This window comes from Besnoitia besnoiti, chromosome I (genome assembly GCF_002563875.1).
Source record: "Besnoitia besnoiti strain Bb-Ger1 chromosome I, whole genome shotgun sequence".
Classification (NCBI taxonomy): domain Eukaryota; phylum Apicomplexa; class Conoidasida; order Eucoccidiorida; family Sarcocystidae; genus Besnoitia; species Besnoitia besnoiti.
The window spans coordinates 4,539,310-4,563,684 of NC_042356.1; the positions used below are offsets into that span (position 1 = coordinate 4,539,310).

General features: G+C 58.1%; 5 protein-coding genes across 5 annotated transcripts; 3 read left to right on the forward strand and 2 right to left on the reverse strand.

Moving 5' to 3' along the window:
* Window positions 1-3,064: 3,064 nt before the first annotated feature.
* Window positions 3,065-7,468, reverse strand: BESB_006590 (uncharacterized protein; the record flags this gene model as incomplete). Its single annotated transcript, XM_029359414.1, has 4 exons — window positions 3,065-3,400; window positions 3,981-4,918; window positions 5,247-5,397; window positions 5,720-7,468. The coding sequence occupies 4 exons, from the start codon at window positions 7,466-7,468 to the stop codon at window positions 3,065-3,067; spliced, it is 3,174 nt and encodes a 1,057-aa protein (XP_029222327.1).
* A 1,306-nt stretch (window positions 7,469-8,774) lies between these two features.
* On the forward strand, window positions 8,775-11,515 carry BESB_006600 (uncharacterized protein; the record flags this gene model as incomplete). The annotated part of the gene is made up of 2 exons (XM_029359415.1): window positions 8,775-8,876; window positions 10,418-11,515. The coding sequence occupies 2 exons, from the start codon at window positions 8,775-8,777 to the stop codon at window positions 11,513-11,515; spliced, it is 1,200 nt and encodes a 399-aa protein (XP_029222328.1).
* A 755-nt stretch (window positions 11,516-12,270) lies between these two features.
* On the forward strand, window positions 12,271-15,731 carry BESB_006610 (uncharacterized protein; the record flags this gene model as incomplete). Its single annotated transcript, XM_029359416.1, has 2 exons — window positions 12,271-15,265; window positions 15,637-15,731. The coding sequence occupies 2 exons, from the start codon at window positions 12,271-12,273 to the stop codon at window positions 15,729-15,731; spliced, it is 3,090 nt and encodes a 1,029-aa protein (XP_029222329.1).
* Window positions 15,732-16,645: 914 nt separating this feature from the next.
* BESB_006620 (serpin (serine proteinase inhibitor) superfamily protein) lies at window positions 16,646-18,575 on the reverse strand (the record flags this gene model as incomplete). The annotated part of the gene is made up of 2 exons (XM_029359417.1): window positions 16,646-17,181; window positions 17,732-18,575. The coding sequence occupies 2 exons, from the start codon at window positions 18,573-18,575 to the stop codon at window positions 16,646-16,648; spliced, it is 1,380 nt and encodes a 459-aa protein (XP_029222330.1).
* Window positions 18,576-19,909: 1,334 nt separating this feature from the next.
* BESB_006630 (tetratricopeptide repeat-containing protein) lies at window positions 19,910-23,686 on the forward strand (the record flags this gene model as incomplete). The annotated part of the gene is made up of 7 exons (XM_029359418.1): window positions 19,910-20,668; window positions 21,329-21,453; window positions 21,760-21,866; window positions 22,329-22,398; window positions 22,750-22,828; window positions 23,163-23,237; window positions 23,528-23,686. 7 exons carry the CDS (start codon window positions 19,910-19,912, stop codon window positions 23,684-23,686), a joined length of 1,374 nt encoding a protein of 457 aa, XP_029222331.1.
* Window positions 23,687-24,375: the final 689 nt, after the last annotated feature.

A 24,375-nucleotide genomic window follows, 5' to 3' on the forward strand; every position in this document is an offset into this window, starting at 1 on the left:
CGCAGAATTTTAGGCTGGCATCTATCCACAATGCGGGTCGTTTGCGCAGCGTGCTTTTCCTACTGCGGGAGCTTCTGGGCCCCAGAAGGGGAGTTCTGCACGAAGCAGGTTTCGGCCTCGATGAAGCCACACCGCCCTTCTCTCTCACTTGGATGTGAGCGCCTGCACTACGCTTCTTGGGAGTGTGCCACAACATGTATTCGCAGCTTCCTCCTAAAGGTTGCCTGCAGGCGTATTGATACATCTTTCCAAGAGTAACTAGGCATGCTGCCCCTGCGTTTTTTGTCGGACTGCTTGGTGCCGTTGGGGAGGCAGGACGCGTGTTTCAAATGCTGCCGCATCTGTCGTTGCCTTAGTTGCCTCAGATCACGGACATGCGTCCGCTTGGAATACAGTCGCGGAGCACAGAGCACAGAACGGTTGATTCTCTAAGTCGCAAGGCACCTTTCTGCAACGCCAAAACAGTATCGTGGCTCCCTCCTCCTCCCCAGCGCCCGAGGACTTGCTGAGCTCTGACACTTTCATAACTCCGAAGCGTGGGTATTAGTAGTCTGAAAGGCCTTCCAGTGATTCACGTTCCTCTGCACCCGTCAGACATGTCTCGAAGCCTACAATAGCTCCTGATCTACTCCGGTGCGTTGAAACGACATGTAGCGATGATAAAGGACGCTTAACAACAGCCAGGTGGTTGCTGAAGTCATGTGACAAGCAGGTGAAGCTCGTCATCGCAAGGCAGGCGGTAGGACCGAGCAGCTCCCAGGCGATAAGTGACTGCATCAAAATGAGCAAGCAGTGAGCTTCTGGTGGCAAGTGGACTCCAGATCCTTTCAGCTGCGTTCTACTCTGGTTTTTCGGCGACTCTGTTTCACCCTTCAGGGTGCTACCCTTCGTCTGTCGCTCTAACCCCAGTGAGACGCCTCCTTCGCTTGCAGCATCTGTGCCACATGTCTTTTGAGGAAAAATAGTTCGATCTGGCAACTCGGAGTACCTATAGAGTTCAAATACGCCCAACAACGCAAAGACCTATTTCGCAACACCAAACGACGGGCACGGCAAACCGAGAAAGAGTGCAGAACTGAAATAAACAGTGGAAATATGACCTCTAAAAACGCACAGAAAACGGAGGGGAACAACGAGGAGACGAGGGAAGCTTACAAAGGTAGGTTCCGCGAACAGAACAAACGAACCGCCAACGAATGGACACAGACAACTCCACCAAACTACGCCTCCTCAGACGGACGGAAACACCAAACACACGCCCCCTAGTGGGCTCCTGCTAACGTTATGCGTGATACATCTGAAAGATAGGAAAGACCATACCCGGCGGGACCAATACGGCAGCATCTGACATTTACCTATCCTTCGCCTCAGACCCGGCTTATTCTACCGGGATAGGACAACAGAAAACCTATCGCCTCCTGTTCTCCCACTGTACGGGAGCCTGCGGCTATGACTGATCGCCGTCGGAGGCAGCCACCCGGCGCAACACATTTGGGTGACGCTCATATCCTCGAAAAAAAAATTCCAAGACCCATGTGCGACCCCGGCAGATTTCCGCCCACGGCGCGTCTGCTAACACTACTGCGGGCTGGAAAAACAACGGCAGCCTGTGCGCAGGCTGTAGCCCAGTCTTCCTGAAGCCAGAGAATCAAAAAGACCGTGTCAATGTAATTCACTAAAAAAAATATCAACGTGAGTGCCCAGAAACCCCCAGCTCCTCGCACTTGGGCCGCTCTGTCCTCTCCAAGCATACCGTGACACGTCACAACATATCAACAGGAAGTGGACGTTCACAGTACAAACTGAGGAAAAATACAGAAGCCAAAACACGATTCCTGTCATGTTTTGGAGACGAAAGCGAGGGACAGAGTGTGACTCCTCCAGTCTATCCCCCCTGCGCCTGAGAGCCGTCTCCCTTGTCGTTGCCCGAGTGTGCGGCTGTGGGCGTATGGGGTACCAAGCCGCTTCTCAGACCAGCGAAATGCATGGCAAGTGAGAGTTTCACTGTAGCGGCGGACACACACGAAGAAACGGGTGAGGTCGCTGCACAAGAACCGACTCGAAGACCCGCCAGACAACAACAGCCATCTCGGGGCTGCGGAGTGGAGCAGCGCCCAGGGTGCACCCACTCGCCATGCCCCGCGTGTGTGGGGTCTCGTCCCACTCAGCGAAAAGAACTGTTTCGCTCACACACCACTGTTTCTGCGACGTTCCACACTGGCTGACACTCCACACACAAAACCCGCACCCGAACGAAAGACTTTCCCTGCAAATCGGGCGCGACACAGCGCACACACATATAGAAACCTTTCCCACTGACAAGCGTTTCCTAGGATCTGCTCTAATGTATATTGGATTATGCACTGGTCTACTGGTACAGAAGTCGATTTTGTCCGTGTCGCTGCTCTCGACTTCTTCGCGGTAACGTCGAATGTGAACACGCCAGTGAATCGGCGCGGTGCCCGTCCCACTCCACAGTTTCTATGTCACTTCCGCACGACAATCACCTTCCCTGCGCGTCATTACTTTTCCTCCGCCCCGTGCCCAACTGAAAAACGCGTCAGTCTCGCTCCTTAACGTATCGCAAACGGCCCTGTCCCCACAGCGTACAGACAGCGCGACCCAGGGACAGGGCATACACGACAACCGGGAGACAGGCACGCCGTCAGGAAGTCCTATCTCTCGTTGCAGCCACCGTCGAGGTGCCTCCAGGATGCACGTGAATCCAGCCCTGGTCCTCTGTTGCCTGCTCCTGAAACTGAAACATATTGGGAATCCGCCTACCCCACATCCAAACTCCCTCATGCCTTCGACAGACACACACGAAGAGGGTCTCAGCGGTCGGGTCCCCGTAGTGTCACTTGAGTTTCCCTTCGCTCCCTGCCCAGTGGCTTCCTTCTTGATGACGAATCTGCCCCTGCCGCCTTCGGCGGCGGCTCTCGTTCGTCATGCCTCCGAACTGCATGCAGAGCTCGCTGCTGTGAAGAGCCCAAAGCGCCGGCGCCCGTGGCGCTGCGCGGGTTTCTCTGCGTGGGCTCGCCCTGCGCGTCTCTCTGAGGACGGCTCACGCCTTCGCCAGAAGCGCAGTATCCAAGTCGGTGTTGCAGTTCGGGCAGGTGACACCGTGAACGAGCCACGAGCGCAGACACGCGGCGTGGAACATGTGCCCGCAGACCGGAACCTCGCTCACCCACGCCCCCTCGTCAAGTGTATCCTGGCAAATGGTGCACAAGACCGAAGCGAATGACGAGCGCGGAGCCGCAGGTGCGCCTGGGGAAGCGACATCCGCACCGCCTGGCGCTGGACCTTCAACGCACGCTGCTGACCCGCTGGCAACCGAGGACGGCCGAGGAGACGTTGCGACACCAGTGGACGTTTGCATGACTGGCGAGGTGTATTGCTGAACATAAAAAAGACGCAGACATCACAAAGATGGCGTTGAAACAACCAGGCAATCGCTAAGGTGTCACCCTGCAGTCCGCAGCTCCCCAAGTGCACACTAAACCCGGGGTCTCAAGGCTCAGCTTCCCTGTCCGCAGGCCCTGCCTACGTGAAACACCTTCTCAATTGCCGAGATTTCCGCTGTCACATTTACTCGTCAGCCGCCGGGAAACGCACGAGTGGCGCGGACTGTCTGCTGAATGCGCGACACAGACGGACCGCAAGAATTCGCTAGACACAGATCCTCAAACCCGCATCTCGCGTCTCCTTATCTACTGTGCTCATTTCTCCACGCCCCTATGGAAGCCTCAACGTCTGACAACAATCACGCGTTGACCCCTCCACCTGCCCGTGGGCTAACCCCTCTCCTTCTGCGTGCATTCCATGAAGACATATATCTATATGCGTATCTGGACGGATTGACACATGAAACTGAGTCGCACCCTCCGTTTAGACGGCACGCACGATTAGCATGCGCTGTGTCAGCCATGTCCACATGTCCACGTGTGTGTTGCAGGTGTGCGTCGCATGGGTCTTACCCGCGTGATAAGTTTTCTTTGAATTGCCTCGGCGCGCTCTGCCCTCTGCCTCTGCGTGATTTCTTCGCTGCCTCTGGTCGTTCTCCGCGTGCTGGGTCGCCACGGCCCCGCGTCGACGATGGCAAACTGCATGTGGGTGCCGTGGACGAGGGCGACCCGCGTTTGCCTGTCGCTTCTTCGGCTGTCGAGACTCCTCGTGGAGTTGTGTCTCCGGTAGTTGGGTCGCACGTCACTTCTGACTCTGTTCGCCGCTCTCGAGCCCCGTTGCCTGGGGACCAAAGTGCCTGACTCCATGCGCCCAAGTCGCCCGCCGTCTTCTTCCTCGCTGTCCTCTTCGCTCTCTCCCACGCCTCTCCCCCTGCGGCGGTTCGCGCCGAGCGCCGAGGCGGAGGGGGAGGTCGACCTTGCCCCCAAGCCCGCTCGCGGCAGGAGGCTTTCCTTGAAAAACCTCAAAAACAGAAGGACGCACACGCCCATGGCTGACGCGATCAGACATGCCAGGCTTAGGAACAGGTCACTCCTGGAAAGACCTGAAAACAGCGGCAAGGAGTTGAAGGGCGGGAAGAGAGGCAACTCGTCTTCGAAGTTCTCTTTGGGGGCCGAAGGCGCCGCCTTCGACGCGTCCGCCGCAGGGTCTGTGGCCCCCGCTGAGACGGGCGCAGAAGAGGCCTCGAGGGCCCTCCGTGCAGCGGCTGCCGCGCGAGTCAGCGTGAAGAAAAAGGAGAAGAGGTTAGACACCAGGAGCGTGTTCATCAAGCACCACAACACGCACGTGACGAGGAGGAGAAGCGAGGCGCCGTGGCGGAAGCAGCGCGACTCCCGCCGGCGAGACGACGGACTGCACGCCGGCATTTGCGAGTTCGTCGTGAGGAAGAATACCCACGGCAAAACGAAGACGCCGAAGGCCACCAGAACGCAGGCCACCCAACCCTGACTCCCTGCAAAGCATGTCACGCAACAGGCAAAACAAACAGACGCCTCTGAAACACTGATAGACAACCAGGAGGACCCCACCGCAACAAGGAATAATATCAGCAGCACACGCACCCGCCGCGCGGCTGTGTACGGGTCTTCTATGAAGCCAAAAAAGCCTGCCAAAACGGCAGCCCCAGTAGGTAAACCTCTTCAACACCACCCCTATCGACTCTCCCCAGAACTCTCTGCCTGCAGTGCGTGACTGGTCTCGCAGCTCCACGACCTAAAAGTCTGCGAAGAAGCGCGCATGACGGCGACAACGGTGCCGGACGCGGGGCTCGACAAACTCACCGGTATATGGAATCCGGCAGATGTTCGCGCTGGCGAGAACGAGTTCAAGGTGCAGCTGGCCGACGATGAACGACACGCAGAACGTGCGCGGCCAGCGGAAGAGCAGGACGGCGTAGAACGGAAGACACGCGAGGTGACAGATCCAGGACATCTGCAGATGTCGACACCACATTTCGCAGCAGCAGTGGGATCCATGCAGTAGGTAAAACTATGGATACGTTTATGGAGGAGTTTAGTGAAACAGTTTTATTTATTGAATGATTGGGAAGGGATAAGTGTCAAAATGAGAAGTCCGCGGGGGCGCGGGCGCGCGCTACGCGCCGCGGCTCCTCTCTCTGTGCCGCGAGGCCTCGCTGACGCGGTTTGAAGAAGATCTCTGACAGTCTTCCTGCCTCGCAGAGCTTCTGCGTCGGCTGAAGGCGGCGTCGCGGGAAAGTTTCCGCTTGCTCCGCTACCTCGACTCCGGGCCTTACGTGGACGGCGATTCCGACCATAACGATGAGAGGCGCGAGGTGCAGCGTCATGAAGGGCAGCCTCAGCTGGCTGAGCCCGGGGTTGCTCAGCGCCAAATCGAAGTGCAGACAAAAGAAGGGGATGATGGCCGCGGCGTAGTCCGGCACGGCGGTCTCGGGCACGACGACTCGGGCAAAGAGGACTAGGGGAAAGCAGACGAGGGACAGACAGAGAAGGACGTAGAGAGGGCAGAGCCGATTCGGCTTGCACTGACTGGCCTGACAGCCCAGACACGTCGCGCCCGATCTGCCGCTCTCCGGAGATGCCGAACCTTCTTCCAGCGACAAAACCGGTTCCCTCACCGACAGCGGAGCCGACGCATAGGATAACGACTGCGTCGAGCGACGACTCCGCCACAGAAACGCCTCGTCGCTGCCGATGCGGCTGCGCAGAATCCGTCCTCGCTCCAGGTCGTCCGTCGAGTCCGCGGACGACGCATGCACCGCCCGCGACCCTGACAGAGAGCTCCTCAGCGACCCGGGCCGCCTGCGTCGCTGTCCCCGCTGCAGGTTGCTCTGAGCACTCTGCCCCCCGCCGCGGGCGAGCCCCTCCCGCCGCCGCTGCTGCCGCCCCGGCGCGACCAGCGGCAGCCCGCGCCTCTCACCCCACAGTTGCGCGCCAAACAGCCGCCGCGGGCGACTGGCGGCTCCACCCGTGCGCCTGCGCCCGGCGGAGTCCCTCCCTCGAGCCGCCGACCTGCTCGAACTCGCCTCCGCAGGCGCGTGAGCCACAGGCTCGGGTTCCGCGATCGAGGACGCAGACGAAGGAGACTGGCGCAGCGCGGTGTGCAGCCCCTCGAGGGACGTCTCCACGACGGGCGGCAGCGACCCGCTCGACTCCCCAGCTAGCCAGGACGACGAAGAAGCCAAGCGGGCGGCCGTGTGCAGAGGCGAAGTCTCGAACGCGAAGGGCACTGCTGCACGGCGCCGTGGAGCACGGAGCCCGGGGGCGGGCGACCCAGCCCCGTCCCCTCCACCAGCCCCCTCATGCGCCGCGTCGTCGTCGACGAGAGAAGGCAGAGGCGGAAAGAACCAAGAGTCCGCCGAAGAAGAAGGCACAGACGAAGGTGGCACGAGGGGCGACGCCCAAGCGTGGACGGAGGGCGTGAATCTAGGCGAGGGCAGGAAAGGGTGCTCGTAGACTTCTGATCCGGAGGGAGCCAGTGCGTCTGCCTCCGACTTCCCTTCGCAGCCGAGCCGCACCGCCGCAGCTCCCTCTGACTCAGAACCCCTCGCGGCCTGCTTCTCGCGGCCGCGCAGTCCGCACCTCCCCCCCGTCTCGCCGTCGCTTTCGCCCCCTGACGCGGATGTGCATGCAGACGAAGCGATGGACATGGGCGACATCGTTACGGAGGACGCGAACGCCGCCACTCTGGCTTCCTCCCCGGCGCGGGGCTGCGCCTCAGTAGTGCGGGAAGTCGGCGCCTTTTCGAGGGTCACGGGCAGTTCCTCGGCCGAGCAGCGCAACGTGACGAAAGGCGCACAAGCTGACGCCGGTTCCACGGTAGATCCCTGAGAGGAGGCCGCCGCGGACGAAGAAGAGGATGCACAGAGATCGCCAGCGTCTTCCTGCGGCAGCCCCCCCCTCCATGCTTCCTCCTCACGCCGCGGATCCACAAAAAACAGAGAATGCCGAGGAGGCGAATTCGGAATATCCAGAGTCGACCGGGCTCCGCACGCTTGCTGATGTGCATGCGTCCTACCCTCCATCTCCGGTGCAAACGGTGGCGGGGCGGGGCGAGCGAGGGAGGGCGTTCTGTGTACTGGAAAGCGCGAGTGACAGCAACGCACTTCAGCGGACGCTCTCACCAGCTTTACACGACTACGGACGGGGGCGGCACCTGGAGCCGCGCGCAGTGAGTCACATGCACCAAACGAAAACGCCGCTCAAAAAAAGACCCAGATCAGGGACGCGGAGCGGGAAATCACCGAGCGGAGACGGCTTGAAAAGAAATGTAGGAGACATGTAAGGCAAGGGAGCACGAGAGGCAGGCGCGGCGTAGACGGCTTGAAAAGAAATGTAGGAGACATGTGTGGCAAGGGAGCACGAGAGGCAGGCGCGGCGGAGACGGCTTGAAAAGAAATGTAGGAGACATGTGTGGCAAGGGAGCACGCGAGGCAGGCGCGGCGGAGACGGCTTGAAAAGAAATGTAGGAGACATGTGAGGCAAGGGAGCACGAGAGGCAGGCGCGGCGGAGACGGCTTGAAAAGAAATGTAGGGGACATGTGAGGCAAGGGAGCACGAGAGGCAGGCGCGGCGGAGACGGCTTGAAAAGAAATGTAGGAGACATGTGAGGCAAGGGAGCACGAGAGGCAGGCGCGGCGGAGACGGCTTGAAAAGAAATGTAGGAGACATGTGAGGCAAGGGAGCACGAGAGGCAGGCGCGGCGGAGACGGCTTGAAAAGAAACGTAGACAAGACAACGAGGGCCTCCGCGGGGACACGCTGCGTAGCGGGGCCCTCCTCCCCCTTAGCCAAAGTGAGACCACTCGCGCGCCCGCCGAAAAAAGAGATGAGAGGAGAAAGACCTCTGCTTAGGCTCAAAAGAAGAGTCCCGCGCCTCGGCCGGAGCACGTAACGAGCTGTGCATGAACAGGTTGGCAGGCTTTCGAAGTTGATTCTGAACGGCGGGTCGTGCGGGACTGCCCTTCTTCAGTTTCACCGCCGGGAATCCAAGGAGCTCCGGCCCCCAGCAAGGACTGGAGGACGGACGAGTTCCCGACGTTCCTGCTTACATGAAGAAGGGCATCCTGAGTTCCTGGAATGGAAAGAAAACGAAGGCGAGAGGAGCGAGAGGGAAGGGCTCAGCGCCACTCGACTGCGGACGAGGGAAGCAATGCAACAGAGACTGGAGAGAAAAACTCGAAAAAGCCCCTCTCTCCTGCAATTCAGGCTTCTTTTTACAAAACTCGCTGAACCGCGAAAAGAATCGACAAACGAAAACGGCGCGCCCCGCTCGTCTCAATTTTGTCTGCCGCCCTCGTTCTCTCTAGCGTCTTTTCTCCCACTCGTCGTGATGTGCGCCTGGAGCTCAGCGGCAGAGAGGCGCGAGGACAGAACGACGAAGCTCTTGGCGCACCGATTCGTTCCCATACCGCATCTTTTGCCTTTTTTACAGGTTGGCGACCTGAAATAACGAAACTGGAAAACGGCCGGATGCAGTAGTGCTCGGGCGTGCGCGAAACTCGGGCTGTCTCTGCCTGGGGCCTGCGCCTCCGCTGCCTGCACTCTCTTCTTTCAAAGTCGTTTCTCCCCCGGTGTGAAAACTCGTCGTCAACGAAGTCCTTCCACGAACCGGGATTAGAACTCCCTCGCCTGCACACAGGCGCGGTGCCCGCTTTTTCTGCCCGCAGCGATCCCTCGTCCTGCACGCCTCTTAACCCAGCTGCACCAGCCAGGCAGCGGCTGGTCCGCTGCGCCTCTCCGGCTCCCGGCCTCGCCTTCCCTCCACACCCTGCTCACGCCACTCGCACACCTCCCAAATCCGTTTCGCTTCGAGAAGCCGAAAAACGGGTCATCTGCGAGCTCTGTTCCACCCTGCCGCCACGGCGCCACCTTTTTCGCTCCCCAGTTCCACAGACAGCGCCCAAAAAAGCTGCGGACGCCCTGCATAGTTTAATTGCGGGGGTGCGATGATGCCACACACCGACGGGGAGAAACAGAGAGGCTCCCGGGAAAACACCTGCACCGCCGTCCCCGGAACGACAAAACAACGAACAAGATTCGCTGCTTAGGCGCGAGGCTCGGGAATCGGCTCTCGCCACCGGCCTACTGCTGCTGCGTGCAGAGCTCGCTTACGCCGCCGCCTCTCCGGCAGAATACCCCCCCGCATGGAGTCCATTGCATACACACACATGTGGATGCGGACATGCGAAAGAATCCATTGAACGCGGCAGGACGCATTCTGTGCGAGTGACGCTGGTCTTTGCGGCGCGAGCCACGGGTGCCGTCGAAAGAAGGCAGAAAAACGAGGGAGCGACAACGGCGCGCGGGGAGGGAAGGAAGGTACTGGGGAAGAGACGTTGGAAGCGACTGCGAGTCCATCCGAAATGGGCTGCAGTTACAGGAAGCAGGTCTACGCACACATGTGTGTCGGGTTTTTTTCCGTTGTCTTGCAAAGGCAGGCGCGCCGCCTGAGCGCCGCGCTCACTACACACCTCGGCTCACCGATGCGTTGACTCCACACGAACCAAGCTGACAAACAGAACGCAGAGCCCACAGGCCCAGATGCTGTGCCTTCACACACAGGGCGGCGAGCGCCTCCGTAGACGCCTTGAGAGCCGGTGTGTATGTCGCAGTCTGCAGATCGGCGACGTCCACGACGCTGGGCGCCGGCCTATCAGCGCAGATAGCTTCTGTTTCCAAAACACACGACATCGGCGAGCTGGCGCGCGCGTGTGCGTCGGTCTCTGCGAATGACGCTGGGCGCTGGGACGTGAAATCCAGGTCGCAAGGTGTATGCACACGTGGGTGTCTGCGGCTACGGAGTGGGACGGTTTACTCTCGGCGACGTGATGGCGTCATTTATACTTTGGTAAACGGCGCAGGCGCCTCCAGGCCTTTCCAGGTGAGGCGGGCTCACTCTAATTCGCGCATGCCCCAGCGTGGCAGGTGCTCACACATGAGCATGACCTGTCAAAATGTGAAACGCATTCACAGCCTGCGCGTACGCGGCGCCGAATTTCGCCCAAGTCTACTACTACTACTACTACTACTACTACTACTACTACTACTACTACTACTACTACTACTACTAACTACTACTACTACTACTACTACTACTACTACTACTTACTACTACTACTACTACTATACTACTACTACTACTACTACTACTACTTACTACTACTACTACTACTACTACTACTTACTACTACTACTACTACTACTACTACTACTACTTACTACTACTACTACTACTACTACTACTACTACTACTACTACTACTACTACTACTACTACTACTACTACTACTACTACTACTACTACTACTACTACTACTACTACTACTACTACTACTACTACTACTACTACTACTACTACTACTACTACTACTACTACTACTACTACTACTACTACTACTACTACTACTACTACTACTACTACTACTACTACTACTACTACTACTACTACTACTACTACTACTACTACTACTACTACTACTACTACTACTACTACTACTACTACTACTACTACTACTACTACTACTACTACTACTACTACTACTACTACTACTACTACTACTACTACTACTACTACTACTACTACTACTACTACTACTACTACTACTACTACTACTACTACTACTACTACTACTACTACTACTACTACTACTACTACTACTACTACTACTACTACTACTACTACTACTACTACTACTACTACTACTACTACTACTACTACTACTACTACTACTACTACTACTACTACTACTACTACTACTACTACTACTACTACTACTACTACTACTACTACTACTACTACTACTACTACTACTACTACTACTACTACTACTACTACTACTACTACTACTACTACTACTACTACTACTACTACTACTACTACTACTACTACTACTACTACTACTACTACTACTACTACTACTACTACTACTACTACTACTACTACTACTACTACTACTACTACTACTACTACTACTACTACTACTACTACTACTACTACTACTACTACTACTACTACTACTACGTTGTTCACAGCGGCGCACACCAGAGAGTTATACTTGCGCATTCAGGGTAAGAGAGGAGTTCTAGATGGTGTTTTGTTCCGGGTGTGCCGCCCTGTTGCCTGGCGACCTGCCAGCTGTGGTCTGAGGACGAACTCGCTCCAGCGCAAGGCCGCGCAAGCTCGTTCGCGAAGCATGTGCTCAAGCCGCATGCCGAGCGAGCGCCAAGCGCGCATGCAATGCGGCCCATAGAGTCGGGAAGGCGCCTTTTCGCGCAGGGAACGAGCGCAAATCCGAGCCGCGCTCAGCTTCTTTGCCGGGTGAAAGACCCTGTGACGGTTTGACGACGCTTGATTTCCTTTGGCAAGTGAAATGCGACAAGACAAACAGCAACGGGTCGCGCGACATACGCTCCCTCCTAGCGCATCGGCGCGCTACCCATTGGTTGCTCAGCGGCTATGCCACATGCTCGTTCACGCGTTTTGCCCACCTTTCCGCATTTCGAGCTGCGTAGACCACTTCGAAGCTTCTTGCTTTCTCTGCTTTCCTGGGTCAAGCCTAGTTTGTCCTTGCCGAAGGTAAGGTCGCCGGCTGACTGGCGGATCACCGAGCCGAGGCGACAGCGCGCACTTGAGACAAGCCAAGCACGGATTCGATCGGCATACAGCGATAGTATCAAGAGAGGCGTATTTCGAGGCAGCGACCCTCCGGCCGTCAAGAGGGAGGAGATGAGGCGGCAGTTTCCCGTCTGCATATTTCCTGTTTGTTCTATGCCTTCTAGTTCCCTGCGTTCCGCGGCGCACACGATCGAGCTCTGTCAGCCAAGAAGATGACGGCTGAAGACGCGAAAAAGCCCTTTGGCGACTCCTCTCCGCCGCAAGAGCCCGTGTCGACTTCCTCGCCTCCTTCGCTCCTCACAAAGTCCTCCTCTGCGTTGTCGTCCTCGCGTAACGTTCCTTCGTACTCTCCATGCCCGCCTGAACACGCGCCTCCGCTTTCCTCGGCCTCCTCCCACTCTCCCCAAGGTCGTCCCTTGGGGCCTGGCTGCGGCTGCAAAGGTATCCGCCGCTGTCTGCTGTGCGCAGCGCTGAGTCGTTATTCGCCGCGCGCGCCAGCGGAGCGCCAGCAGACGCAGGGGCGACAGACAGGCGGTGCTCTCGAGAGCCCAGACGTCTCGTCTCTCCGTTCTGCCTTGGGGGAAGACTGCTTCTCTGCGGCGGGGTCTTCGCCGTCATCATCGCCTTGCTCTCCAGATGCTTCTCGCGCGCCTTCGGCTTCTCATCCAGCGGGCTCTGCGCTATGCCCCTCGGCAGCGTCGCCGGAGGCCTTCAACTCTGCAGGCGCCTGTCTGCTCGAGGCGAAGCATCGCGTCGACCGGCGCCCTCCAAGTTTTCTGCAGTGTGCATGCACATGTCGCATGCCGTCCCCGGGGCCTTCGCTTCTCCGGGGCGCCTCTGAGAGAGGTGACGAAGGGCTCGGCGGACAGCAGCGGAGCGAGGAGGAGACGTCTTCAGCAGTGAAGCGCCTCCCGCAGCCAGAAGGGAGTCTCGAGGGAGACGAAGAGAGACAGGAGGGCGCGTCCGGGCGATGGAGAAAGCCCACGCGACCGCGGAAGGAGACGGGCGCACCGGTGCAGGACGAAGACGCGGTGCGAACGCCGAGGCGCGGCGGAGGGGATAGGCTGCCGCTCGTGTGGGCACATCGCACCGATTCCGACGTGAAGAAGAAATGGGGTGAGCAGGGGGGCGGCGCGCGTGCGCAGCGCCAGGGAGAGTGCGGAGAAGAGGCTGCGGCCTTCAGGGAGAGAGAATGCCTCACCCTCTGCTTCCTCTGGTGTCCAAGGTGTCGCGCGTTGCACCGCCAGGTCGCCGAGCCCGCCTGCGCGGCAGACCTCCTGGAGCCCGAGGGCCCCCCCCTCACGACCGCGAGAGGCGACCCCGCCCCGCACGCGGACGCGGCGGCTGGAGGAGAGACTGGAGGCGGGGGGACAAGGAGACAAGGCAGAAGCGAAAACGAAGAGACGTGCGATTGGCTTCGCTCGGGGCTCTGCGTGAGGATCGAGGACGAAGAGGAGGGTCCCCTCGAGCCCCAGAGAGGCGGAACGGTCTGGTCTGAGGAGGAGGCGCGCGAGACGCTGGAGAGCGGAGCGCCGAAGACCGCGTCTCCGCCGCCGTCGTCCTTTCCTATCCCATTCCTCACAAACGTCGAGATCGTCCGCGCGGTGCGGCGGCTCCTGAGGGGTGCGACGCCCCCGGCGCGAGAGACGCACGCGGCAGAAGGGCCTTCAGAGGCAGGAGGCGGCTGCGGATCCGGGAGGGGCGACGGCGGCAGACTGGAGTACGGAGAAGGCGTGACTGGAGGAGCTGCAGGAAACCGAGCGACGGCAGCCTCTTCGCGCGCGTTTGCGCGGACGCCCCTGTGGGGCTGCTCGAGAGGAGGCCGAGGAGAGGCTCAGCTAGCAGAGAAAGAGGAAGAAGAACTTCTTACGCGGCTTCTCGCTCTCGAAGAAGACGCAGGCTGCAGCGGAGGAGCCGCAGCGGAGGCAGGGTATCCCGTGGCGGAAGGTGGGGGCGCCCGGGGCACTCGAGACAAGGCGCAGCCGCCCTTTGTCTTCATTCAGAGAAAAGACGTTTCAGGGCAGCCGTTCGGCGTCTTTCTGTTGTCCGCCGCCGTGACGCGAGAAGAAGAAGACGCCATTCTCTCCTGGGCCGATCACGCGGCAGCTGGGGAGACCGAGAGCGGGAAAGGCGAGGCAGAGGAGGCAGAGGAGGCAGAGGAGGCGAGGGGAGCGGAGGCAGAGGAGGCGAGGGGAGCGGAGGCAGAGGAGGCGAGGGGAGCGGAGGCAGAGGAGGCGAGGGGAGCGGAGGCAGAGGAGGCGAGGGGAGCGGAGGCAGAGGAGGGCGAGTCGAACGGAGTGGTGAATGGAGTGTTGAGTGGAGGCGGTCGAGAGCGAGAAGGAGCTGGCTGCGGATTAAAGGGACGGATTCCAGAAGAGCATGGATTCTGGGCGCTGTCGCAGTCAGGCAGGAGGAAGATCGACTTCGGCCCCAAAGTCAACTTCAAAAAGAAGCGCGTCAAAGTGGGGAAGTTCAACGGGCTCCCCCCTTTCGCAGAGCGTCTCCTCTCACCCGCTCAGCCCGACACCGCGCCAGAATCTCTGTCTCCTCCGGCTTCGACTCCTGTTTTGAGTTGCGATTCTTCGTCTCGAGCGTCTTCTGCTGCATCTGCCGGCGGAGCTTCTTCTCTCCCTGCGGCCTCCTCACCAGGGCACTTATGCGGGCGACCGTATTCTGCGCCAGGCGGCGAGGCGTCTCGCGCCTTCTGCAGGACGCTGCTGAGCGACTTCCAGCCCGTGGAGCTGTGTTTGTTGGAGTACTCTCCGAATCGGGGGTCGCACATTGAGGAGCACTTTGACGATTGCTGGCTTTGGGGGCCGCGGTTGGTCACGTTCAATCTCGTTTCCGCGGCCGTCCTCGCCTTTACCAGCCCCGCTTTTTGCGTGCCGCGGGAAGCCTTCGAAAACGCCCGACTCCAGATTCTGGCGCGTCTGCCGGCAGCCGAGAGAGAACGAGACGCGCGCAGCCACGGGCGCGCGGCTGCCTCCCCCTCCTCTGCAGAGGCGTGCCCGCAGGCACCGCACAGCGCCGCGCAGGCCGCCTGCGGCAGAGTGCAGGTGGAGGTTCGCTTCGTGCTGCCTCCGCGGAGTCTCGTCGTCTTCGAGGGACACTGCAGATACACCTGGGCGCACGCGATTCGGCCTCACCACATCTTCTCACGGCGCGTCGCCGTCACGCTTCGTGAGCTCGCCCCCGAATTCCTCCCCGGTAAGGCCTCTCGAGAGAGACAACGCGCGGGAGGAATCGCAGAGGAGTGGAGAGTGAGTCGCGCGCGGAGGAGTCTGCATCTCGTTCGGCGGGGCGTGTCTGCTCACTCTGTGAACGAGCATGTAGCGATCTACCTACTGAACAATCTTTCTGCGCATGGGGACTGTACTACTATCCCTCGTGTCTCTCTGCCTCTGCTAAATTTTCTCTGCTCGACCATCTTTACACTCACTCATATGTTTCTGTCTCTCTCCATCGCCTCTTTCTGTCCCCGGAGAGGCATGCGTTTCGATGTGGTCAGTGGATTTTGCATCTGCATGCTGTTCGCATTGCTGCGTCGTCTTCTGTCTGCTCGCTGCTGCTGTGCGTAGGAGGGAAGAGCGAGGAGGTGGGTCAGACGCTCCTCTCGCTCGCTGCGTCGTTCTGCGGCAGTCCTGTGAACGACTTAGGCAAGGAGTCTGCGTGAAGTGCCTCACGGCGCAGTCGAAGGCCCCCACCATTTGAAACCTGAACTGCTCTAGAGCTACGAAATGTGCACAGGCGCGAGGGTGAGGCAAAGTAAGCAAGGAGCTTAGGGCGGCGTCTCGCTACGGCGACTCCGAGAAATGACGCCGAGAAGAAGCCAGGGGGAACACGCTAAAACGAGGAGGCTACGCAGAGGGCAAGAGCTGTCACAGCAGCAGCGCAGCTGTGTGGGGACTAGGGGTTTTTGCACCTGATTTTTGCTGGGTGTCAACTGGAATCTGTTGCGGCCTCAGGCCCGCGCTGCGGACGTGTCTACATGAAGAAGCTAGTGGCTTTGTCTCGTCAGAACAGCTTGTTTTCTAAAAAACAAACTCGAGGGATGGGATGGCCTCCGCCCCAGACTCGTCGCCTGCCGCAGCGCCTGGGCTCTGCAGCTCTACGCGAGAATGACTCGCTTTACCAAACGTGTACGAGCCTCTAAAACGTAGTTTTCAATGCACGCGAACGATGCATCAGCGACCTCACGCAATGTCCCTGTTGTCGCTTCCCTAGCGAAAACCACGGACGGCCTCAGAAATCAACCCGCCCGCGTTCCCCGCTCGTCCACATAACTCATGAGAATCATCTGCACTGTCGCCCACGCGTGCAGTCGAACCGATGCGGAATTACCATACTCCCCTCCTCCCTCACGCCGAAAATAACACTGCATGGACTCACACCTGCATCCACGCATGCACCCTGCCGACTACAGCTCAGACTGATCACGACCGACGAATTACAGGAACCCGTGGGCTCCCGGGCGGCGCCTCGAACGCGAGATCCCAGAGAAGGCTCTATGCCTCGATGAGGAGGTCACCGGGTCTCACGCAAGTACGGACAGTGAAAGGCTGGACTCGCTTTCTCCGCTTAGAAATCTTACTCGTCATCCTTCTCCTCATCCTCGGGCGCCACCTCTCCAGCCTCGCGGGCGCGGGTCTCGTGGGCCTTTGCCTGCGCAGCTGCGACGTCTACGATCTGCCCGCTGAAGAGAACGGTGTCGCGGCTGCCGTCTAGCACTTCGGAAGGTGAGTAGCGAATCTGGAAAATGAACGGACGGTTGATCACCAAGTCGACGACTTCCCGCGGCATCGGCATGCTCCGCAGCATGATGGCCATGGCGGTCGCGGCTGTCGCGACAGTCCCGTCTTCATCCACGGAGATATCCGCAGCATGCAGGTAGGAGGAGACAAACAGCTCTTTGTCGCCGGTGATCTTCGAGAAATCCGCCTTCGCCGGGTCGAACATATCCTTGATCTTAAGCAGATCGCGGAAAAGCGGAATCAAGTCTTCGCGGTTATCCTCCGCCCTCAGGCTAAACTTGGGCATTGTCAAACGGATGTGCTTGCCCCAGTATGCCTCCGCAGTCTCTTCGCTGTTCATCTCCGCCACAAGCGTCTCGATGTACGGAATGCCTGAATTGAAAGGAAAAACCAACGCAGCGCGAGACAGAGACGCACGTTCACATACCGTCCGCTCATGTAAAAGCTCGAAGGGGCGTGAGGTTTCCAATGTGCTCTCAGCATGTCTGGACGGCAAGACAGATACGCGGACACGCACACTCATATACGCAGATACGAGAACGAATGCCTCTGCGCTACGCTCCGAGCTTCTCCTCCAACGGCATGCTATCGATCGATGTATGCCCCTTTCCGCATAATGAACAGATTCAAAAATATGTTCATTGTCCACAAATATATGCATATACATGTATATGTATATATATATATGTGCAGCACGCACACCACATGAAGATGTATATGGTATGCGCAAGAGAGCACGAGTGAGTGCGACCGCACAGACCGAGTGCAAACGGGGCTGCTCACCCACGTGGAAGACGTTAAATAAAAGCACACACACTCTAAACCGCATATATGTGCACGTGGCTCTCTTGCACTCACGCCACGCATTGACTCTTCACGAGCGAGAGAGTTGTTTATTCGACTTTCGACTATTCCAACTTACCCTTTTCTGCGCTCTTTTCCTTGTCAAAGATCGTCGCGAGGTCTTCCACATCGTGAGGCTGGATGATGTACATGCGAAGGCTCGGCTCCGCATACTTCAGGGCGATCGCCGTCAGCTGTTGGCTTTGCTTGAGAAAGACGGGCGAGTCCTCCAGCATAACAGTCATCATATCAACTTGTTGCGCGACGTGCTGTCCCTCCTTGAGGGCGTGGAAGGTTCCCTTCTTTGTCGCGCTGTGAGGGAACTGTTTCTCCCACGCACTCTTGAAGAACATCGCACTCACGAGGACGAGGCGAGTCAGAGCACTAACATCGTTGCCCTTGAGCAAATTCTTGATATGGTCATTCGTATGTTTGGCGACGTACGCGTTGATCTCTTCCACAGCCTTGGCGACATCCGAGAAGTCAATAGCCGCAGCGTCGATCTTGTCTGCAGACTCCTTCTTCAACAACTCCACGTACTTCTTGAAGTGCGGGTTGCTCTCCAAATCGTGCTGTACGTACACCCGGTTGCCCAGCGCAAGCTGCGGAGCCTGCCCAGGTGGGTAGCCTTCTGTGTCGAGTTGAGGCAGCGCCGGGAGGTGCGACAGCTTGAGGAAGCTCTGCATTTCGCGCAGCGTCGGGCCATTCGCGCCGCGCATGGCCATGGCGAACACGAGCAAGACCGAAAAAGGCGACAAAACAAAGTTCGTTTCGCCGCCACGGGCGCGCGCACGCTGAGCCTTGACGGCTAGCTGCAGTTCTGCGGACGGGCCTGTCAGGGACACCATCTTGTTCGGTTCTCCTCCTTGACCTTCCTGCCCCACAAAAGCAGAGGAGAGACGCGAGAATATGGAAGAGAACATTGCACGATCCCACGAGAGGTGCCGGGAAGGAAAGCCGGCGAAACAACCGTGCGCAGTGAAAACCGACGGGGTGGGGCACGAGCTTGAGCTTGGGGTACCCTTGGGAGAATTCGGGGGAGAAATGGAGAGGCGAAGGGAGAAATGATGTCAAAAACCTGGGGATGTAGTAAAAAGTATCAATACAGAAGACTCGGAACTAGGAGTTCACCATGAAACGTCCTCGAAATAAATGCGAGTGAAGGACACGTTGCTAGGAGGACGAGTGCACCAGCGCCACCGAATGTCTGCCCCCACTGAACTCCGCGCTCCACTCCGCGACGAGATCCCCTTCTCGCGCACGTCGATCCCCCGAGACCTGAACTGTCACTAACTAGCGACGCAGGGCGCAGGCAGGGTCGCCCTTGATTGCCAAAAAATTGCGCGTTTCCGCTGCAGCCAGGCTGCGTAAGGGGCGGGGCGTGTGGACCAGTCGAATACCTGGATCGCAACCGCTAAAGAACTCGTGCAAGACACTTACGGTCGCGCGCCCTCCCTACTCTACGTTTGCTGCAGGCTCGAGTTTGAGTAAGCACATGCCACGGCTCTGTCTGTGCAGCACGTTTCTTCCTCTCGTTATATAGCTGTTGTGTGATAGACTACCCACACAGACGCTGATATGACTCCTAAACGTGTAGATTCAAGCGTCGCCTCTCAGGTTCTCGCTATATGGGAGCGGACCACGATCCTTGGAGACGCGACACGCACTCGCTGACCGCGGCGAAGGCAGGATCGATGGCGCTCGCAGGTGCGGCCCCTTCTCCTGCCGCGGGCGTGCCGATTCGCACGTCGGACACTACTTTCGCCAACATGTAGTGGCGTTTTCTTTTCCTCACATCCTACGGTTCTTCTTAAGGCGTCGTCCTCGCTGCACAGCCTTGTGGGGCGTGACGCATGTTTAGACCCCGGCCGAGGCACGCCGTCCACGCCGCCACATGCATGTCGTAGCATGTTTCGAAATTCGTGGCTGTGCTTACCACGTGCGCCCGGTAAAGAGCTCAGGAAAGAGCCGAATCCGTTTACCTTCATCCGCCACAAAAACCCTAGGCCTCGGCTTGTGAGCTGCGTCTCGGTGGCGCCACTGGGACCAGATGATGGGTTTGCTCGCATGGTTTGACGGGGCCGCGGAAGGTTGCCGCCTGCATCTGTAAAAGAAAAGGGAGTGCTCAGGCGCAGACCGGATTGCGCTTGCAGCGAGAAATTGAAATCTACACATTACGACAGACCATATCTGCGGGCGCTTGAATCACCAACCTTGTCTCTGTTACTTCATTCCGGGTGCTGCGGTGTCGGTCTCCATGACGCCTCCAGCTTGCCCGGAGGAGCCAAGCTCCTCTGCCTGCCAGCGCGAGCGACACGAAGTGCCCCAGTCGCCGTCCGCCGCAGAATGTTCCTCCGGAAAGGAGAACGAAGGTAAAACGCAGCCTCGTTCAGCTGACGCGAGCGAGCACAAAACTCTGTCAAGCGACGCGCCAGAAGACGATGCCGAAGTCGACGTCGCGCGGGCAGCTTTGTACTTCTCCGTTCACACGCAGAGAGGCAGCGCCTACCGAAGACCGAAAGCGCAGCCGTGCGAGCGCGAAGAAGGCTACAAAAGAGAAGACAGCGCAGCTGGGGACGGAGGCCGAGAGGGCGAGTGCGCCACGCGCCTCCAGAAGGTCGTGGACAAAAAGGAGTTCAACGGCGACGAGGAGCTGCCTCTGGCTGAGCTCCTTGAAGTTTCTGAAAAAGAAGGAAGCATCGACCCGCGGCGCGTCACGCGGACAGACATCTACCGCAGAGGGCGCGTGCCTTGGTCATCCAGTCCGTCTCCTTCGCCGTCGCCGGCTGCGGCCTCCTCCGCTGCAGGCAGCGGCGCCTCCTCAGAGCGCGAAGAAGTGCGAGATGTGTTTGTGCTGGAGGGCGTCTTCTCCGCCGCGGAGTGCGAGTGGCTGCGCCGACGTGTGGAAGACGGCCCACAGTTCACCTACTGGGATTCAACCGGCACGGCGTCGTCTCAGTACCGCAGCGCCTACACCGCAGAAGTCCACCACCCTGCGCTAGCTGACCTCATCTGGGTAAGTTGCTGGGGGGGCTGGGGGCAGGGGAAGGGGGGGTAGGGGAGGGGGGGGGTAGGAGAGGGGGGGTAGGGGAGGGGGGGTAGGGGAGGGGGGTAGGGGAGGGGGGGAGGGAGAGACCGCCGCGCGAGGCGGAAGTATCTCAAAAAAAACCAGCGGGACGTTTCCTTCAGCATGTGGGCGCCTGCGCTCTGCCCATGGCGCTGCAAACAGGCGGTCCCTCGCGTGAACGCTCAGATACCGGATGGCGCTCTCTGCGTGCATGTCCACACTCGGTCTGTTGGTCTTTGTGTGTCGTGGCGTGCGTGCGGCGACCGCTCAGTTGTCTTCGAAGCAGAGGACGAATGCTTCGCGTCGCCGTTATTTCCTGAGCCGTGTTACGTCGCGTATCGTCACACAGCTTGGCACAGTTGACGGGGGTGGCCTGCTGTGTCTGCGCGGATGGTGCGTACCGCTGCTTCAGTGTTTTGTGGCAGGCGACTCGTGTTGTTCGGTGGTTTGCGTCTATCTCTATCTTGGCTCGTATTCTTCCTCTGGCATTGCTGCCGGATCACATCCGATTAGTCTGCCGCGCTTTGCTGAGGACAGCTTGCTGTTGGTTTTTTTCCTTGTTCTGAGCCCGTGCTCATTCTTTGTTTGTTCGTTTGCGGTGCTTCGCAGGAGAGAATCAAGGACTGGGTTATTAAAGAGGTCACGATCTCTGAAGACGACGAAGCCCGAGCCGAGCGCGACCTCGTTGGCGACTGGATTGCCTGCGGAGTGAATCCGCATCTCCTTTTTGCAAGGTTCGTATTTCTTCGCTTGCGGGTGTGCCGCACAGGCTTTCCGGTGCGCCCAGTGCTTCTCCCTGCGCAACTCGTTTCTCCGTGTTCGCCTCTCCCTTTTGCCCTGGAGTTTTCTTGTTTTTCATCAACCTCTAGCGTCACAGGTTGTGTCTGTATATCCACTCCCTCCGCCAGCGGCTCTGCTTGCTGCTGTGAGCGCATCGCTTGCCTGCACACCTGTCATTTGCCAACGAATACGGTCCGTTCCCGTTCCCTCGGTCCGTCGCCGCCGCGTCCTCACAGTCGCTCTCTTTTTTGCCTCGCCAGGTACACGGACGGTGCTCACTTCGGGCCCCACACAGATGGGTGCACAGCTCTCGACTTCAACACACGCACGCTATGGCCTGCCGTTCTCTATTTGAACGATGTCGCTGGTAAGTCGAGACTTCGAGATGTCCCTTCAGCGTTTGCGGCCTGTCGGAGCGTCTCTCTTCTGGTCTTCTTTGTCGTGGAACGCTGACTGTTGTTCTGCGCTCTGACTGGCGCAGAAGACGCGACGACGACTGGTGCGCGCAGGCGGTCCTTTCTGGCGACTGTGAAAGAGCGTTTCCTGGTACTGTGGTTCTGACGGTCGAAGCCTGGCATGTCTGCCTGTATTTTATTTCAGACGAGTCGACCAGTTCTTTATTTGTATGTTTTCGGTCCGGCGGCCAGCGAACAGCGCTCAGTTTGAGGTCTTCTCGTTGCCCTATTCCATATTTTCTCGGGAAAGGCCGTGGGCTGTCCTCTGCTTCATCAACATCATCGTGTGTATCAGGATTGCTGTTTGACGCTAAATCATGGGCGGTAATGGCAAGCTGTTGTTTGGTGCGGGGCTGCTCTGTTTTAAACAACAGATGGAGGAGAAACCCTGGTAATTGACGACGCACAGAAAACCGAGCCGATGGTGCGCGACAAAGCAGGAAGGTAATGTGACTCCTACAGTGATGCCAGCGGGGTCGATAGTTCGAGTTCCTGACACTCGGCACGGTTCTAGTACTTCTCCACTCGAAAATTCGCGTGATGTCCGAATCCTGTGGAGATGCACGGACTGCGGGAGCATGTCTTGTATGCTTAGAGAACCCATCTGGGCGCGCATTCACGTGCTGGGCGATTTGAATTGTTGCTTGGCTACTTGCATACGCTGGTCGTTTAGGGGCTACGCTCACCAGTGTTTCACCCCTCTCGCGCCACGCAGCGCTGTGTATTTTCTCTTTGCGTCTCCCATGTGCAATTACTGACGCCGAAGTCGGTGCACGTTTTTCACTGGACTCTCAGACACACAGCGGACCCTCGGCTGATCGTCGACGCAGTAGAGGCGCGGACCGGGCGGATGCTGTTATTCTACCATACTCAGGTATGTCCAATACGTACAGCTGTCCTTTTTCGCCTCTCATGATAAGCTGCCCTGTGTCTGTGGTAGTGTTTGGTGTGCTGTAGAACTCCGCTGGTCGTCAGTGTGGGTCGCTCAGATATGCAATTGTGGGCACAGCTATGCTTGCGTTGTAGTAGCAATTTTTCACATCGCTGGGATGGGCGTGCGCGCCGACCCGGACTATTTCAATCCAGCGTGATACAAAGTGAGCAACGCACTTTCGCGTCTTTCCTATTGATAATAGGGATCGCCAGGCCGTGCTGTGGGCATGTGAGTCAGTAGTTTTTCCCCAAATGTGCGTTCTGCGCTGTTGCAGATGCACGAGGGAAGGCGGGTCGGACCAGGAGCGAGTAAATACATTATTCGGACAGATGTTCTGTACCGCCGAAAAGTAAGGCTTGTCACATTCAAATTCGTTCGGCAGCTTCGTCACCAGCAGGGGACACTGTCCGTCGCTTAGAAAAAAGAGCACCTGGGCGTTTTTTTATTTGCAGGCTCTGGAGGAGCAAGTCGCATAGCATGTGTGATCTCAACAAACATGCGCTTTCACGACCCCCGCTTCCCCGTGCCGCCCCCCCTAAGAAGATCATGAGGCACTGCAGGCTTGTCTGGTTCACTGTCTCATCCCTGTCCCCCTTCTCAGCGTGTTTCGTACTCTGTGTTTTGTTGTTTTCTTGTTAGACACCTCTTCTGACGGCCCCGCAAGATCAGGATGCCTATGCGCTGTGGCGGCGCGCAGAGCTCCTTGCGGAAGAGGGTCAGACGGACGAGGCTGCTGCTCTTTTTCGGAGAAGTCTCAAGCTTTCCCCTGATCTAGCGGCAATTTATGGAATGGCTTAACACGAGTATGGTGGGACGTTCAACCGTTGGGAGAGCGTGAGGCGCAGAGGACTGAAGTCCGTTTTTTTCGCCGTGCCTATCACCATTCTTGCATCCGTTTGTAGCCTCATCGCTATCGACGAAAGTAACAACAGTATAGTCTTCATTGATAGTGCCGATCTTTCTGCTCTAGCTCCTAATCCTGCTCAAGTCGATTTGAAACGTAGAGCAATATACCGACACTGCATCTCACGCGCGAACTCGAACTTGTGTCGGCGACAAGGCCAAGACATAGCGGGAAGAGGAGATCGGACGCCGTACACGGATCGCTGGTCCCCGATCTGTGTCATCTCGTATTTAGGCGCTGTTTTTGCACCCATCATTTCACTCCAGATCAGATATTGCGAAGTGTCTTTGATTAGCAGAGTAACAGACAGGGTGGTACAACACGACAGCTACTGAGAAACAGGTCACTTCTACGTGAGTGTCGACACCAGGACTCTGGTAGCATCCCGAAGGAATAAGGCCAGTTCGATTGCACTTAACCGCGTGGCGACGGAGTCTCAGACAGAAGCCGTGCTAGAACTCTCGTATCAAACAAGTTTTGTGACACTCCCATGCTAAAATGTGTGCCCGTTTCGAGCCGCAAGCCGCCCACTGTCCGTGACTGGTTGAACAGGCTGTTTGTGCCTGCATATGCAGGATGCTGC